At 39.6% G+C, this 18,816-nt stretch overlaps 1 protein-coding gene across 1 annotated transcript in view; it reads left to right on the forward strand.

Moving 5' to 3' along the window:
• Window positions 1–18,816, forward strand: part of SULF1 (sulfatase 1) — a 102,174-nt gene that overhangs the window by 33,008 nt on the left and 50,350 nt on the right. The window contains exons 3-5 of the mRNA XM_009873820.1: window positions 4,470–4,636; window positions 4,959–5,192; window positions 10,997–11,236. Coding sequence (XP_009872122.1) covers window positions 5,021–5,192; window positions 10,997–11,236 — 412 coding nt within the window. The 5' untranslated portion in view covers window positions 4,470–4,636; window positions 4,959–5,020. The remainder of the gene's footprint in view (window positions 1–4,469; window positions 4,637–4,958; window positions 5,193–10,996; window positions 11,237–18,816) is intronic.

Consider the following 18,816-nt stretch of genomic DNA (forward strand, 5'->3'; position numbering starts at 1 on the left):
AAAAAAGTTCATCAAAGATAAAACTGTCAAGTGAGCAGGTCATAGGTATAATATGCAAGAAGATAATGCTCCTCTGCTTGGAGTGAGGAAGGAAAGCTAATTTTCTTGTGGTGATTTATATCTGGGGGATTGTTTGGGCAGTTTTATCCATTTATTTATCAGAGAAACGTGTAAGAGGAATTTATCCAAGATGATCCTTTGCATAAAAAAAATGAGGCAACCTATCACTTGCAATGACAAGGCCTTCTGTTTATTTTCCATGCTTCTGATATATTTTTGTGTAAGTTTCTAGCACTTGTTAGCAAATCTCAAGAATGTCCTAAGTAAGGGAGGGGGCAGGTTAGCTCAGTCAGTTGAGCGTGGTGCTGACAACACCAAGGTCACGGGTTCGATACCTGCTCAGACCCCATGTGTTGCCTGATCTAGTTGAGAGGCGTCCCTGCCCATGACAGGGAGGTTGGATTAAATGATCTCTAAGGTCCCTTCCAGCCTAGGCCATTCTATGAAAACTGTCATTTGTGGACTGTATCTTAATTATATACAACTATGTCAAGTTTCAGAGGCAGGAAAATCTAAGCACAGAGAAGTAATCAGTAGGGTACTGGATAGTAATGAGGAACCAAACAGCCACAAAATTGTTCCCACTTTTAGGACTTTCTGGATTTAGGATCCCTGTGGTACCTTATATTCTCAATTCACCAAGCACATCCATTACTAATATCAGGGGAACAAAAACTGGAATTATGGTTCTTCAGCTCCGCAATCTCAGTCCACAATATTATTAGCATTATTATTATTATAACTGCTATTTCCTTTATTGGCCAGAGTTGACCCATTTTTGTTTCTAAGGAAAGGCCACTGGAACAGCAGGCCTTAACCTATGACTTTGGATGATGTGCTGTCCTCACTGCTCATGCTCAAAAGAAAACACAAACACTTTGGTGCAGGGAAGATAACGTTGTCTGCCCATTGTTACCACTTGGTCGTGAATTACCTATGTGAAGCAATGCATAGCTTATGGTATTAGGAATGGATGTAAAGCCATACTCTTATTCGTTATCCCCACATTTGACTTCAGATTTACAAACAAGAAAGAAATCTGTTCATGTATGCCAGGAAGCCCTTAAGGCACAGTTGTAGAACATTAAATATGAAGAAGTCCGTACATTTTTAAAGCTTGTAGTGGAGTACATTTGTGGATATTCAGTGCCTTGTTTCCTAAACAAAGTTTATGATTCTGGGCAGTTTTTTATTAGTCAAACACAAAAGGGGACTATAAGCGGACACAGTAAAAAATGCGGATTTGAAAACAAGGTGGATTTTCAAAGATGAAATATTCTTTTTTGAAAACTGCGTGTCTTTTGTTGTGTTCTAAATTAAGTCCTTTCAGCTGATGCACTGAAAAATCCTAAACACTTCTTGCCAAAATGAATATAAAATTACAGTTGGTTGGAAAAGGTACTATTTTGCCTTTTTCTTTTTTTTTTGCTAGTTATTGAAAGATAGCATTTTAAGAAACCTAGAAATAAAGTCCTAGTTTTTATGCCACATCACATGAAGTGGCACTGTAGCCCTTCTTTGCATTGCCCTGCCAATGTAATTTAAGTTTCACAGGTAATTAATTCTCCATGCCAACGAGTCCTTGAACTGCCTGTTGTAATACTAGCAGCACAGAAACATATAAAGACCCAAGTTGTCAGATTTTATAACAAGAAAGTTGAGTACAAACTGTAAATCTGTGCTCCTGTAGGAAAAAAAAAATGATAGAAAGAAAAAAATGCATCTACATGAGGAAAAATAGATTCTTTGAATTCCTCTAGTTTCGTTTTTTTTTCTTACTATCTTTCAGTTATCATGGGTAAGTTCTATAGGAAAAATATTATTTAAATTTTCCAAATAGCAGATATGGAAGTTACAATCAGCATTTCTTTACGTGGGTAGAGGAAAGTATTTTGTAGTACCATCTTGATTTCTGAACACTGCACAAAAAACCTGTTTACATCCCCACATGAATTTGAAAAGTTCTGTTTTAAAATTTCTCCTATTTTTATCTGTTTCTCAAGACAAATTACAGTGTCTGTACGGGCACTTGTAGACTACTAGCCAGTATCCAGCACAAACATTGCAGCTTTGTCTTCCTTATCAAGCCTATGTTTTGAGTTTTCTCTACTTCGTTTCCTCTTAGGACTGGGAAACAAACTGTAAAAGGATAAGTTGTCAAAGATCATCTTTTATAAAGATTTGTCACATGCAAAACCAAAATAGTTACGAGCAACAAAGGTGGCATTACTGTGCTCTTGTACAAGAACCATTCAATGAAACTTGGATAATTAATTTTATATGTGATCAGTCCAAATATTTTCCTTTATCCATCAAAGAGAAAAGAAATGCTTCATGATCTTTTTCCAGGAAAAGACTTGCCTAAGGTAGCCCTAACTTGCTAAAACAAAAGGATTTTTTAAGACTTAACTAACATAACCCAAAGAGGGTGAAAAGGAGAATACTTGATAATGTTCATTTGGATTAGTGTAAATTTTATTAGCACTGAGGTGTAATTATCAGGAACTTGGAGTTTCATACTGTGGGGGATTATTCAAACACATTGGTGCCAATGTTTGCTCAGTGCAGTCAGGATGACTGCGCATTCTGGGTCAACATTGTCTGAAAAAGTTTGCTATACGGTACAACTGAGGTAAGAAACTAAACATTGAGTCTCATTTCACGTAGTCTTTTGTGCTTTGTGAGGTAAGTAAGTCAAAGTTTTGCTATTTAAAGATCAGACATTTAGAGAAATTGTATTTCTGCTTTTGCATCAAGAGCGCGTGGTGTCTGGTGCCTGTCAAAAGAAGGCTGACTTCTAGTAACCCTGGTCTTTGGAGCTTTTGATAGCTTTTATGTGTCTTGGAACAAACACATGGAAATTGAAATATTTTTAAAAGTCATTCCAGATTAATTACAGACTTCCAGTCTACTTATCTGAATGTTGTGTAAGCACTGAAATGGTGTTTCATATTAAATGCCAATACAGGTATTGGTGTTGCGTTGCTCTGATGTTAGTCAGAGAATGGACTGTTTGTTGCTTCAGAGACAATAAAAGACAAGATTTCTCTGCAACAGACACTTGGATTTTCCTTTTAAAGATGTTCACACTCTTCTGGTGTAATTACAGCCTGCCAGAGTGAGGAGCATGAAACTGTTTAGCTTGCGAAGCTTAAAATAAAAGGTGTGTGTGAAAACAAGAACACGATCCTTTTTCTAGCAGTCCAGCACCAAGTCCCCTCCCTCTCCTACAGCTTCTTCCCCTGAAATTTAGAGCACCTTCCTATTAACACATTTTTAGGTGAGTGATGGGGCCCTTTTTGTCTTCTGTATTACTCTCATTAAATTATTTCTGCTTATTAATCTGTTTATAGCTCATGTTGCATGTCTGAATATGAAATCTCAGGTGTGGGTGCACAGATCTTCTCAAGAATTATGCTCCAGTCTAAATATATAGTATGCACCCTAGTTCCAATCCAAGGTTCCCCTTGGGCAGATCTTTTGAATGTTCTTGGGCTTGGGTGGTTTAGTTTTGTGTTGTGGGGTTTTTGTTGTTTTGTTGGGAGGTTTTTAATTGACCGATGTTATCGTACTTTATCCATAGTCCCAGAATAAAACAGAAGGAGCGTATGTGACAGGTCAATACCCTGGAGGGAGCAGACATGAATCTGCTGTTTCTTTCCTGCCCGCTTCCTTTTTGCCCCCAGATATTCCCTGCCTTCCCTTGGAACAGGACAGTATTTTGCAGTCAGTAATGCCAAAAATGTTAAAGTCTAAGTGGCTCCCCATTTCTCCCCGGCCCAATCAGTTATTTTCAGTCACAGGTTTAAATCTGCTGCAGCAAAGCCAAGCCTCTGTGCTTGCATCAGGTCTTACAAAAGCAAGGCTGTGTGACTGACAGGCACGGAGAGGGGGTTCTGATAACGTACCGAGCTGAGTCTGGAAGCAGAGTATTGAGGACGAGGATGTGCCAGAGGTACTGTGCATTATGGATGAGGCACTCAGGTCTGTCGTTGATTGATTGAGGGCCAGTTACGCTCCTTCACAATGCTGGGTAAGATCATCTGGACTGTCACTTAATATGAGCTTTCTTCTCAGTGGGAAGATGACTTTTCATGTAGTGATCCAATGCAGATTGCAAATGACAGCCATGCTTTCCCCTCTGTGTTGTAAGGGTTTACTCGCTCATGCAGGTGAGTTAACCTAAAATAGCTTTATCGCTTGCCAGGTGCCACATGCTAGAATTAAGTCTTATTGTCAGAATCTCAGGCTGACTATAAATGTTGGAAAAGAACCTGCATTTGATGATGTAAGATATATGTCCTTTTTCTCTAGCAGCCAAGGTGCCGTCTAACCACTACATAGGTATAGTATTAAGTTAAGTAGGGGAGCTGGGGATAATGCAAATTTTTTCTACTCTTTTCTTTCAGGACAGAGAAAGAAGCTGTTAACAACCAGTTCTGGAGACTTTGAATTAGGCACAGCCACAGTACTGAGGTCTTTGACTGACAAGCCTTCTGCTTTCTCCTTCTTACAGGGCTCCTCCTACAGATGTTCTGAACACGTCTGCATCCTGACAGTTTTATACTGCACTCAGGTACTGAATGTAAGGAACAAGCTGCATAAAAAGAAGTGTGGGGTATAGGAAAAGGATCACTGTAAAGAGCATACTAGAAGTCATGTCTGTACAAAATGCAGGCAGTGTTATGACTTCAAGCAAAAATCATTTGAGAAAGTGTAGTTGCAGAATGACCAAATTTATTCTTAGAAAATGACAGAATAAAGCTCTTATTCAACAATATGGCTTATAATCATGTTAAACGGTACGTGTCAGGCTTGACTTCCCTGAGTGTCACCCTTTCACTGTGTGACTGGATGTTTATTTATTGTTTGAACAGAATTTCTTTTCTTTCCTACAGGTCTTGAAAATAGAGCTCAGGCTCTTCTGGATCAGTCTTTTCATTGAAATACTGGAACTACTATGAAGTCTTCTTGGATTGCACTTATCTTGGCAGTGCTCAGTACTGAACTGCTAACAAGTCATTGTTCCATCATCAAGTCTCCGAGGTTCAGAGGACGTGTGCAGCAGGAGAGAAAAAATATCAGACCAAATATTATCCTTGTACTCACAGATGATCAAGATGTGGAGCTGGGTGAGAATTAATTGTTATTTGCTGCTTCATTTCGTCACATGTCTTTCAGTAACTTCTGCTGAGCAGAAAGTAGTTTAAATTCAGGTACTGGTCGTGGAACAGTATTAGTATGTGGGACAAGTTTGGAAAATATTTAATAATGTTCATCACATTTAATTACAGACTTTAAGAAGTATTTGTTTATCAAAATTCAAAATGGAAGGCTTTAATCACCACTGTAAAAGGGTTTAATGCTACATGCAATGGCATACATGTAAAAAACTTGCATCAAAATCCTCTTTTCACTTTGTGACTTTCTGTAGAATTTAAAAATTTGAGCCTTATGAGGTTAATCTTTCCTTCAGTACTGTGTAGATGAGTATCTATATTCTCTGCGTATTTATCCCATGCATGTGTGTCGTCTGACATGTTTATGCACACAAACTGATCTGGTTTCAAGTCATAAGCTTAATATTTCTACGAATTATTAAAGTGCTTTAAAAACATCTGCTTCAAAACTATGATACATGTATAAAAATAGGATAATTTTGCTTTCACAAGTATGCTAAATATCAGAATGCAACCCAGACATATCAGCCAGAAATGATTTTTCACATATATTACTTTGGGTGGGAAAAGTTAAAACACTTGCATGATGTTCCAGGAGGCCTTTGAATGTTTTTCATTAAGTAAGTTAGAAAGATATAAATGGTAGTTATGCATATAACTGATTTTTTGGTTCACTGCCCAAAGTGAAAAATCAAGGGGAGAAAGAGGATCATTTTAGGTTACCCCCAAGCAAATATTTTAGTATCGGGGGTGGAAGGTAAGATCAAAAAGGTGAAAAATTGGAAAATCAATTTGAAATGAAATCTTGCATTCTTAGTGTATTTTAATGAAAGACATGTTTTTAATAAAAATAAAGTGAATTTCTAAACAGAATGCCATATGATATTGAAAAATCAAAATGCTTCGTTCCAAAAAGACTTATAACAAAATAGTTTATTTGTTCTAAAATCACATCAAGTGAAAAGTTGTAGATAAAAAGGGATCTGGATCTAAAAACAATTCTGTAGTTGTTAGCATTTTTGTATTTGTCATTATGCAATAACAGATTACACAGTCCTTCAGGGTTGAGAGAACATAATTAATTAACTGTATATAGTGACTGAGAGTTAGTAATTCTATGCAAGTGCTCCAAGATCTGAACACATCTTATCTTTTTTATTTCTCACTCTTTCAAACGTCTGCTCTGTTCAGCCATGCTGCATAATGAAAGGCTGTTCCCAGCTCTATTTTTGGCCTAAAATACATCTATTACAATAGGAATGCATTTCTTCTTGATAGAGTTGTTCTGAAAATTTCATTAAAAGGGTCAAATCACACCTTCTTTTTTGTGGTCCGAAAGAGCCTACTTTCTCCAGGGCACTGGGGAATGTAGGTCAGCAGACATTACCAACTTGCTGTCTTCAGTCTTGCAAGAGGGTTTGCAAGTGGTAAAAGAGAAGGAAGGATGTGGCAAGCCACTTTGTTCATGTTGTGGAGCTCCTCTCTTTGAAAGCTACTCTGGACATTTGCAGAGCACTCAAACTCCTATTAGCAGGCAGCTGAGCAATAGCTGGGATGTATGTTCATTCCCACTGCACTGAATGAAGACATAGATTTCCCCTTTTCATAGATCATTTCACAGGAAACAGGATTCAGCCCCAAGACTTACGGTACTGCATTATTTGCACTTCTGCTAATAAATCATTTTACTTATTTGAAAAGGAAAGCCATATTGTTTTCCATGTGTGAATTATCCACTTGCCCTTCGGCGATTCCTGAGAAAAATCTTAAGTTTCCTAAAGGTCAATGGGAAGTAACACTTTCTGTCACAAAAAGAATATAACTTGGGCACTGGTATCGAAAAATCACAAGACTGAAAGTCTTTCAGTATGGATTACTTGCTATTGTATTCCCAGCACGAACATTTCTAAAAGCTGTTCTAAATGAATGCTTTAACATAAAAGCATATATGGTATGTTATAGGCTTCAATCAGGAAGGATTTGTCTCCAGAATGTGTAAGAGCATTGAACCAAAATTCAGCTGCCTGAGTTTAATTGACGTACAGGGGATTTATCCAAAGTAAAATTTGCAAAAGGCCAGGAGCTTGCATTTAGTCAGTGCTCAAAGCATAGGAATATGCACTTCTTCCAATCGATCTGCACCACTCCCCAGTCTTTCATTCTGAATACAAAGAAGTTCAGCAGATCTGCTGTCTTATTCAACTTATCAGGTAAAACCCACAAATTGCTCCACAACTCCAGTCAGCTATGCTGTGTTGAATGTGTCTCAGAGGGAGGATCACAGACAAGGACCTCCACCGTCCTAGGCTGCATCAAAAGAAGCATGGACAGCAGGTCGAGGGAGGTGATTCTCCCCCTCTGCCTCACCTGCAGCACTACATCCAGCTCTGGGGCCCCCAACACAAGAAGGACATGGACCAGTTGGAGCTGGTCCAGAGGAGGGCCATGAAGATGATCTTTAGGGTTCCTTCCAACCCAAATCATTCTATAATTCTGTTACAGATTAGCTGGTGGATGTCAACTTAAGCAGCGTGAAACAGCCTGACTCACAGTTCTTGGAAAAGCTCACCAAATACTTGGGCTCAGAAGATGAGAAATTACTGGCTAAATTGTGCCTCTGTGCACTTTCTCCCCCCCCCGCCCAAGATCCTGGGAACAAAAAACTGCCCAATGCTGAGGCAAATAGGCATCTTCCTCAAGGCAAAGCATCAGCTCTCAGAACCCAGAACTGCCCAGAACTGCTGCCCTCCCCGAGATCCCACACTGCCACTGCTGCTCTTCAGGGCAGTGGCACCACCTCCCACTGGGGGCAGGTCTGTACTCTGTTAAGGCATGAGTATGGATATTTCCGACTTTTTCCTCAATCTTTAGTCTCTTCCCCTGTCCTTCAGATTCTCTATCACTTGTATCCATCAGTACCTTAAACCGTGACTCCCATAATCACACATATAATTCTCACTGTAAATAGTATCTGGCATAATGTGAGAGGAGTCAAAGCTAATGAATATATTGATAGTTCCAGTATTTCTAACCCAGAGGCCTTTGAGAAGTCAAAGAAGGAGGAGAATGTTAAAATGAAAAAGGAGGGAAAAACCCATTTGAGACAATGACTTTTTTCTGTACCCTTGTTTATAGCTTAATGCACCAATCAGTGAAATCCATACAAAACATCCACTGAGTATGGCACTGAGTGAAGAGATCATATCATCATCTGGATGTGTCAGGCATAATTTGCCTGGCTCGCTTTCCATCCTCACTAGAACTAAAGGACTAAAAAACACAAGCTGAAAAAATGGGGATATGTTGTGAGATCTGAGAAATTTCATCATCTGCCTGGGGTCTTGCATACAACCCACATAAAGTCAAGGTGGTTCTAGCTATCCCCTTCTAGAGATGCCCAGCTGTGATACACCTGGATAAAAATCCGTGGCAACTTTAAGATTTGTTATGAAACCTTGGTCACCAAATGTACTTCTTGATATACGAGAAGAGATTGAGAAATGACACCGAATTTCTTGCCAGACAAAACTTGCTACCTTCTGTGTCCAAAGCAACCATTCTCGGTTGCCTCGTTCCCCTCAGATGCTCCCCAATCGGTCATGTAGAGCATGAGTGTCCTGCTGTCAGACAGCACCTGAGTAAGTGTGCCCTGAAGACTGTGGGCCAGATGGTAAAAAGCACAAGCTGTGAGGAGAGCTTCAGAGAGCAAAGGATTATAACTTATATCAGCAAGTTTTATCTCCTACTTGTGTTTTGTTTTCCAAATGAGGAAGTCTCACCTGCTTTGAAGTGCGTATCCCAGAATTTCCAGAGGGGCTAAATCTATTTTCAGTGTCGGTAAGTGCATACCTGGAGGAAAAACTCACTCATAAACAGAAGGTTTGCAGGAGCAGAGGGCTGACCAAGCAGAGGAATGAGGAAACGTTCTAAGAGCTACTAATTTATAATGCATAGAGACATGAAAGTGCACATCAGCTCTGCTGCTGTTACAGTGCATTAGTGTACCTGAACAGAGAGCACTTTCCATCCGAGGACCTATGAGCACTTTAGAGCTGAGCTCTCAGTAATAAACTGTGACATTTCAAAAAATGGGAGAGCTAGGGCAAAAACAAAACAAAACTAAGAAGAAAAAGCCAGACTGGGATCTCAGATAAAGACATGTAGAGTGAGGATGATCTCTCACTTGACTTTTACTCAGCAACTCAGTGAAATGCTCCCACTAGTACAAATGGAGACCCTTGGTGTTCAGGGACTTCTCAGTTACTCTCATACTTCTATATAACTCTAAATGCACATGTTTTGTCTGTATTGAGTTCAGGAAAGTATGGACACAGATGCACTGCATTTAGAAAAGAAGGACTGTGAAAGAGGAAGAGTCTAAAACGATGGTGACATATGCAGGGTATTAAATGTATCCTTAAAAACACAGACATTGACACTGCACAAGGAAATGCTGAAGAGCTAACTGCCTCTTCCTTTTCTTAACCAAATAATTTTGATGTAAAAGCTTCATATTCAGCACTGACTCCTTAAGTCCAAAAGCAAAACAGAGCATGCTTAACTTTAACTAGTAAGACAATTTGTAAGATTTTACTGCTTACACCTAAAGCTGAGCCTCCTTGTCAGTTCTGTGATTTTACAGCCATGTCTCTGTAGTTTCAAAACTTTTTAAATTTGATTTACAAGTGACCCAAACAAAACTACTGAGAAAAAATTCTTATCACTGGAATCAACGGAGTCACATTTAAACTCATGGCTGTCAATTGTTCAAAATTAATTGTAAAACCAAAGAAAAAAAAAAGTAGAATTCCAGGAATCTTTTTACCACCAGAATCATGTAAGTATTACGATTCATAAACTTGTTTCCTGGACACATACTGACAAATCCACAGTTCACACTCAGCTTTCAATCTCTGTTCTGTTGTATAACAGAAAACACAAAGTTTGACAGCTGTCAGAAATACTGAAAGACCCTTTCAGGAGCTGCTCAATCTTTCCACAATCAGATAAAGACAAGCCTTGCCTGTCTTGCCTTGTTGTTCATGAAGATATTTAGAAGAATGCGAAAACATCTTTGGTCTTTAAACTGGATTAATGTGATTTCTTGAGAACAGTGATAAATTTTGCCAAGATTTTTTGCATACAGATTTATCCCCAAAAGCTGAATTTGGCCACAGTGCTTTTTATCGGAGCTGTAGCCAGACATGCTGATCTTGTGTCCACAGACACTTTCCTTTAGAAAAAATTATTGCCAAATTCTCTTTCCTCACTCTGTCTCTCACTTCTTCTTTTACCTGCCTTCCACAATCTTTCTATCTCTCTCTCTCTGATAATCTGAAAAAGTGGAAAGAATTATAACAGATTCATTTATAATATCAGCATTTTACATATTTTACTGGCACATTGGCTAATGATGCGGTGTGTGTATCATACTGTTTTCCTACAATTGCATTTGAAACAACATTGACCTATAAATTTGATATAGATCTAAAGCTTTAACCTTGTATTTCTAAATTGGTCTGCATTTGTTGTTTTGAAGCCTGCAAAAAAAAAAAGACTCATTCTAGAACCCTGAATAGTAATTTTGGTGATGTAACAAAAATGATCTTTTCTCCTAAAATTACTTAAGCTACAGAATAAAACAGAGTGACATCCAAAGGCAAGCTAGTCACTAATACTTTACTTTTACTAGCATAATAGCAGCCAATATATTCTGCTTTTTGCAGCACAGTGATGATCGGTGCCTCTTATTGCAGGATCCTTGCAAGTGATGAATAAAACCAGAAGGATTATGGAGAATGGAGGGGCCTCTTTTATCAACGCATTTGTAACCACCCCAATGTGCTGCCCATCGCGCTCCTCCATGCTGACTGGGAAGTATGTGCACAACCACAACATATATACCAACAACGAAAACTGCTCTTCTCCCTCATGGCAGGCTACTCACGAGCCACGTACCTTCGCTGTGTATCTCAATAACACTGGGTATAGAACAGGTAAGAGACAAATCAACAGTAGTTCTTTGTTTAAAGTGAAGATGTCAGATGTTCTGCAATGGGTCTCAAGTCACTGCCCAAAATGAAGCTACTATTGTCCCAAATTTGGTTTACAGGGCAGAGGTTTAGTATCATGGAGAGGGAGGGTAGCCCTGCCTGCCGCTCCAGATCCACAGCTAACAGCCAGGTAAAGAAACTCGCTTGTAATGAAGCAGCGTATTTTCACGTTTGGATGTCCCAAATGGGAAATAAACTGTTGGGCAGTTACACCTAGTGCAAAAGAGGTGCATTTTAGCGGCATTGTGGGTCTGAACTGGCAGTTCCAGCTGTGATTATGGTCAGTATTATAGCCTGCTTGTGGACAGCTGCTAACAGTTACGGAAGAAGATGTCACGGCCAGGCTGAAGACTGGTGCCAAAGACCTCACAGGAGTGAAATGTCTGTCATGGGAGTGAAACGAGGTGAATGGTGTAATTTAAACCTTGCCATGGGGCGATATTTCATTTACATTTACTGAAAAGGAGTAGAAACATGCCTTTAAGAAGGATTGTTCTGCTCTGCGCCAATAAGATTTGATAGTTTTCTTGTAAATTCCTGGTGGTTTTCCGCAGTCAGGAGATCCCTTTCCTGTCTACAAAGAACTCTTCTTATTCCTCTCGTCTGCACTTCAGCTTGATGTAAAACCTGATTCATTTCTGCATCACCTATCCCCTAAGATTCAGTCCTTAGACACGTTAGGCTCCAGCCTGACTTCCCCTTCGCAACGTACAGGAGTTGTGCGAGGTCATCAGGGTGCAATTTGTCCAGAAGCGTCGTTTGACTACAAAGACTCCCCTTTACAGGACCAATAAGGCACAGATGTCAGTGCCAACTGCCTTCCTTACAATGTAATTGGCAGCAAAGAAATTTGTCTCTATCAGCGGTTTAGGCACAAGAACAGATCACTTTCAAAACATGTAGCAGGCAAATGTCTCCATGCTGTCTGCTTATCCTAATTCTCTTAATGCTCCTATGTCCAATGCCTCGAATTTATCTGCCTGTTTGCCATCTTTTCCACACAGCGAGCTTGCTCTTTTTTCTTCTGTCTCTCTGCATGTGTAGCTCTAGAGAGCTTCTGCAGCCGGCGTGAAACGCAAAAACAGACAAATATTTAACTGCTTTGGACCTGGTGTTGGCTCTGACATGCACTGAATAGTACTTCAGTCTCTGTTAAGCTGGTTTCAGTGAAGTTGCCATCTGAATACAGCACTGCTAAACCTGAGTAAGGGTCAATATCAAGGCTTTGGAAGAGAAAAAGAAGGGAAAGAAAATTGACAATCACTGCTAGAGAAGGTGCTGAATTCTTCTGAAATATGTATTGTCTCATGGGTTAAGTCTCAGAAATCCTTTCTGCTTTATCTATGGCTGCCTCATGTTGGACCTGGCTTTCCTGTTCTTAAAAAAAGTTGGTATCTGATTGATTTGTAATCTAATAATTGCAGAACTGAATGCCTCATGCATAAGCTGGATAGCTCTGTCACTAGTCCTCTCTGTCCTTCTGAGGGTAAACATTCTGTTTCTTCACTGCCTTACATTATAAAGGCATGTGGAGATGTCTACTAAATGCAGACTTGGCCTTGTTAAATAGAAAGGAAAAAGGTGTCAAAAGAAAAGTAAAAAAATCTCTTTCCAAAGACAAGCAGAGAGAACATCAGTCCTAAAACTGTCTGGTTAGATGAGTCTTAACAAGGGGCATGAAGGAGAATAAAGAAATGGAAACAAATGAAAATACTTGTATTAACTCTGATTCTGACCAAGGTACTTTTCTTAACCCTATAATAATATGGCCCCAAAGAATTTATCAATCTACTTCTGGTAAGATGAGCCTACCTTTTAATTACCCCACAATTATTTTTGAAGTGGCAGCTTAATTAACAGCAGATCTTGTAATACATTTTTCAAGGACAGTGTTACCTCATTAAGAAGTCATCAAAAATCCAGTAACCAGCTAATAATCTACACTTCACAGCTAGAAAGTTTAGTAAAATTCTAATGACTCAAGAATAGCTGGAAGTCAAGAATAATTAGGAGTGAAAAAGACAGTACTGTGGAGAGAGAGAGTGCCTATATACCACACAGACTAATCGTGACTCTGTTGATACTGCAGACGCTATGGGTATTTACCCTGTGCAGTTCTACATGTTTTGGGTGGAAATCAGTGCCCTCATCAATGGGAAACTGGGGTGGAGAAAGAGAGGTGAGTGATCCGAGGCCACTCACGGTTTGGTGACTGTCCTAATAAGGCAGTGGTCCAGAGAGCTCCAGTCCGGATGAAGGAACGTGCAACACCTCCAACCTGGTTCTCTGCTTGAAATGATGAGGATTTAGCTCTCACTTTTTGCATAGGATCAGCTTATATAAGAGGGTGGGAAAAAAGTGGTGGGGGAGTGTTTATATAATCTCCTTAATTCTGTTCACTCCAAATTGTTTCCAACATCTATAAAGCATCTGCTGTCTAAAGCTGCTGCAGCCTTAACTAAACCCTCTCTATACTGCATTTGATCACATGCGGGCAGACCGCTTATAAGGGAAGTCCTGCTCAAGCCACGAAGATTCCATGCAGGCATAGCAGGCCATTTAAACAGAAGTCTGAAATGTGCTCTAATAAACTGTCATCATAACCAGAGCCCATTGGGAAAACCTGGCAAAGAGCAGAATAGTTTTTACCTTGCTTTTTCTGTGTAACTAACTCTTCTACTCCTGTTCTACTCTGATGTGACCTAATGGAGAAGTTACATGTTACGGAAACATCCCTTTTTGAAGATTGTAGGCCTAAATCATAGACAATAACTGTCCACAAAATTGGCAATATTAAACTAGAATTTGTAGTATATAGCAGGGAAGACACAGTAAATATGTAGAAAGAGAAAACAAAGCAACTCTGCAAAGTTTGAGAGAGATGAGACATTTGTTTCAATTACATAGGCTCCAGCTGCTCATACTGAGGAGGAAAAAGGGTCACTCTATAATGACTTTCGAATTTTGTGGAAATTGTGAGAAAAGTTTGAGAAGTTTTCTTTCATCTCAGTTTTTAATGCCAGTAGACACCTCTTCAGCTGTTCAAATTCAGAAATTTTATTTGTAAGATTAGTAGATGCAGGAGTTAGAGATTTTACTTTGCTCTTTCCAAACTATTGGCTGATTATTTGCTGTTTTTTCAGCCCTCCCTGCAGTACTTCTGAAGTCTTAATATCTTTATCTCACTGTTCTGTCCCGTCTCTACAGTACAGAGCCTTGCCTCTCAGATGAGCCCTTTGGTGTTGTTGGTTCACACTGCCAGTTACCTTCACAAATACAAAGCAAAGCTCCAGGAGCGTGCTACTTCCACTTTGGCTTCCTCCAGTGGGACAGGAGGATTGTGATCTTAAATAACCAAGAAGTAGCTGAGCATTTTGTTAGCATTTCAGAAGACAGAACTATAACAGGAGCACAGCCAATTCCAGGAGGCATAACAATCATTTTACTGTTAAATACTGTGTCAAACACTGTACAGTGCAGGATTTTACGTTTTTAACAGCTGACATTTCATCCGTTTGCAAATATGAAAAGAAATGAAAGTTTAAGACTATCATCCTGACTTAACTTCTACATGTGTTCAGAGCTCTTTCTGCTTAGTGTTACTTTGTAGAATTACTGTCTCCTAATCCTTGCTCTTTTTAGCCCTTCACAGCCAGCATAACTGTGCAGGAGAGAACAGGAATCTGCCCAGTTCAGCAACTGCTGACAGCCTCACAGCAACACGTCAGATTCAGGGCTGTGCTCTCCCTTTATGGAATCCCACATAAAAGAATAGAGGCCATCAAATTAGACAATTATTTGTTTAAATTTTATAAAATTGCCTTTGGAAAGATGTACTTCCCAATATTTTATTTCCTGCTCAGAAGTATCAACAGATCAGGAAAACATTCAGGATTCATTTATGCAAGTGTCTTGATGACATTCTTAGCCTTTCATGGGACATGAATGGTAACATAGCAAAGTCAAGCAACTCAAACACTGATTTTTAAACACTTATATTTGTAAAACTCAAAATTCAAGAAGTGACTGGACATCAGGTTGTCACTCTCTGGTGTGTTTTGACATTAGTCACAGACTTCTGTGTAGTGATGAACAGGAATGGTCACTTGGTTGACATCTAGCTAATATGTTCAAGAGTAAACCTCAGCTTCTGGTGTGTGTCAGTTGACATCTGTCACTTATGGGTACATTTCTTAGTGTAGTGACCAGAGAACTGGTAAAATGCTGAGATGACAGGAGACTGAAAGCTAAGGAGTCTGTGCACTATTCCCTTTTGACACACAGGGACAAGCTAATCTTTCAGAAAGGGAACAAAACCTATGCCTCCTGAAGGTGTGGGCAGACAATACCTTTCCTCTAGAGGCAAAGCCAGCGTGTTTCCTGTTCACAACTTTACAGTACAATTCACTGCCAGCACACACTATTTTTAATCTGCACTGTTTCAGTGACCTAATTTGTATCCTGCCTCATGCACCCTTTCAAAACAGAGAAGGTGACAGAATATGATACAGGGGTGGGAACGAGTGAGCAGGGAATGAGTCCTGGTGAAATTAAAAAGAGAGAGAGAACTCCAAGCATTCAAGTTCTTTCTTAGCTGTTATAACATAAATGGGGAGCACCAAACATAATTTAACTTGTGATTTTTTTTTAATAATTAAAAGTATGCATCACTTTTCTGAATAAAGTTGCACTTTCAGTCAAACTAAGAAATGTATAAATAAAAGTGGAGTATACTAAGTATATTCAAATAGTCCACAAAAAGTGAAATGTAGAAGAGAGAAAAAGCTGAAAAGGATAACATGCACGATTTCCTGGTTCTATGCTATCATGTGAAGTAAAACTTTTTTTGGTTTCTCTCCAGGACCTCATCAAAAACCACCGCATGTTTGCCTACTTATGCTTAAAACGGAATTCTGTGCTATTAAATATTGCACAGAAAAATGTACACTAAAAGATTTTTAGCAAGTTTACCCATTCAAGTCCTTCATTTAGGAAAATCTGGGTACAACAATGTCTGTGCAACTTGTCCCCCAGCCTGTCTATCCTCAAGCTGGTCCCAGCTTCCCTCCACTCCTGGGTCCAGTCAGTCCTTGGCAGACACGTTGTGTTCCCACTGCTTACAGTTAGTGTTCTCCTTTCCCAGCCTGATCACCAGATCTGCTTCTCCCGCCCCCTTTGCCTTGTCAAGGAGCTTCTTCCTTCTTTCTGCAGTCACTGTCCAGTTTCTTGGTTGACATTGCCAGACCTTGGTCCCCAACCCCCACAGCTTTCCCCTCACCACTCAGCTACTTTGCTGCATCTCCACAGTTATCTGTCCACAGATAGACAGAGAATAAAAGTGCCCAGATCTCCAGCACATGTAAAGTGCAGGTGTTTTTTTCAAAACTTAGCAAACTTTGGACAGATTTTCACCAGGATGATAAAAGATCATGTCTTTGACAGAGTTTGTGCTCTCAGTGCCGAGCATGGAAGTGCTATCAAATGAAAGCTCGCATAATTCTTTTCAGATGTTAAACATAATTCCTTTTCCATTACTGCGGTTCTCAAAGATGGCTACTGTTCGGGCTTAGAAGTTTCAAAAAATTCAGCCTGAGGCAGACATCCAGTGTGGAAAATTTCAGTTCAAGTATAAGAAAGTTATAAGCAACTGAAAACAGGGTCTTATAATGAGAAGTGTCAGAAAACATCAATGCTGGAAAGTGCTACCAGCTTGGCCCATAATACATGCTTTGTTAAAGATATCACCCAGGCCAACGATTGCTATATTAAGTTATAGGCTAATGCTTTTTGCAACTGCTGAGTTATAAAATCTTTAATGTTCTTTTTGGTTACAATGGTAAACCTGGCAGCAACTGGGAAAGACCCACAAAACTGGAGAAAAAGTAGAAAACCTGAGGTTTTCTACTGTGGTTAAGTTACAAGACTGGGAACTGTGAAATCTGAATAATATTCTTGGCAATGCCACAGGCTTCCTGCGTGACCTAGGTCTAGCTGCAAGTTAACCTCTCGGTGCCTCAGTTTCCTCACTGCATTTTTGGGATAGTGCTTATTTCATTTCCTTGGCAACACTGGCGGACTGAACTGGCTTTCTGCACTTTAATGACGTGATACACTAATCCTCTGTAATTTTTCAACAGAAGGGAAAAATCAAATGTCTCGGGTTTGAATCTATCACTTGCATAATGAGAAGAAAGCAAGGAGGAATTTACGGGAACAATCCGGAAGCTGTAGTTTTGCTGGGCTCTGTCCCCAGAAGCACAGAATCACTGTGTGTCAGCCCTGAAATGTCATATAAACAGTGCTTCGCAACTCCCGTTAAATGGTTTCCTGACTTTGTTAGAGGAAGTGAGCTGTCTACTTAAAGCTCTTGTCTGGGTCACGGTGACTAAACCTTACTGCCGCATGCCTTTTGAAAGGTTTGGATTTGTTTTGAATCGGAAACATTCCCACAGGCCTCAACAAATAACAAGGGCGTAGAACATAATATACATCCTTTGATCTGTGAAAGCGCAGAGATGTTTCACTAGTTGATGTAGCCCAGTTCACCTGTACACTAATCCACTAATACTGACAGGAGTTAGGGGACTAATTATATTGCATAATATTGTAAACATCAGTCATAAATGCTTGTAGAAAATACCGGGGGAAAAAAGTATTGGGAATTACAAGATTTTTAATCACATTCGACTATAAATATTCTGGCTTCAAAATCCAGGGATCTCCTGGGTCACACTCTTCTTGTCTTTCACCCATTGCAACTCCCTGGATCTCTCAGTCCAGTTCAGGAATCATTAGCTAATTACTAATGGGAAAACAGAGACCTGTATTAAGGCATCTATTCATTTTAGGTGCCAAATGTGTATATTCTGCAGCCACTCCTGAGACACATAACTATCTGTATAACTGTTCGCCATGCTGTGTGTTGTTGTTTGTATGAACTTAATTGCACATACTCATACGGAATACAATTATTCTAATAGGCTAAGCTAGTCTATGTGTGGTTAAAAAATAATAATGTGCCCTGGGAACAGTTAGCAAAACTGCCAGAATGCAGATAAAAACTGTCTTATTAAAATGCAAAAATCAGCATTTATCTTTCCTGCTATCCCTGTGGGGGCCATTACATGGAATAATGAAAAGATGTCCCTGGAAATGGCATTACTTTTTAATGAGGCTTTTTTTACCATTGAGTTATAATCTCCATTTTATTAATTACAAGCAGAGATGGCTTCCTAAACCCTGTAACTCTTAGTACAAGTGGCTTCTAAAGCTGAGCATTCCCAGTCAGTGTTCAGACTTGTGCAATTCAGCAAGTGTTGGGCTACAGCTAAGGATGTGGGTTGACTCTACAAGCCAAGAATGTGAAGATCCAGCAAGGACATTTGCGCATTACTGTGTTAGGTCCTGGGAAGTTTCGTGACAGACTCCATAGCACTTTATCAGTTTACAATCCTCTGGCTAACAAAAAACAACTAGGAGACCCATCGTGACTATTTGCAGTTTATTATATGTCCTGAAGGACA

This window comes from Apaloderma vittatum, unplaced genomic scaffold (assembly GCF_000703405.1).
Source record: "Apaloderma vittatum isolate BGI_N311 unplaced genomic scaffold, ASM70340v1 scaffold9977, whole genome shotgun sequence".
In the NCBI taxonomy this organism is placed as follows: Eukaryota; Metazoa; Chordata; class Aves; order Trogoniformes; family Trogonidae; genus Apaloderma; species Apaloderma vittatum.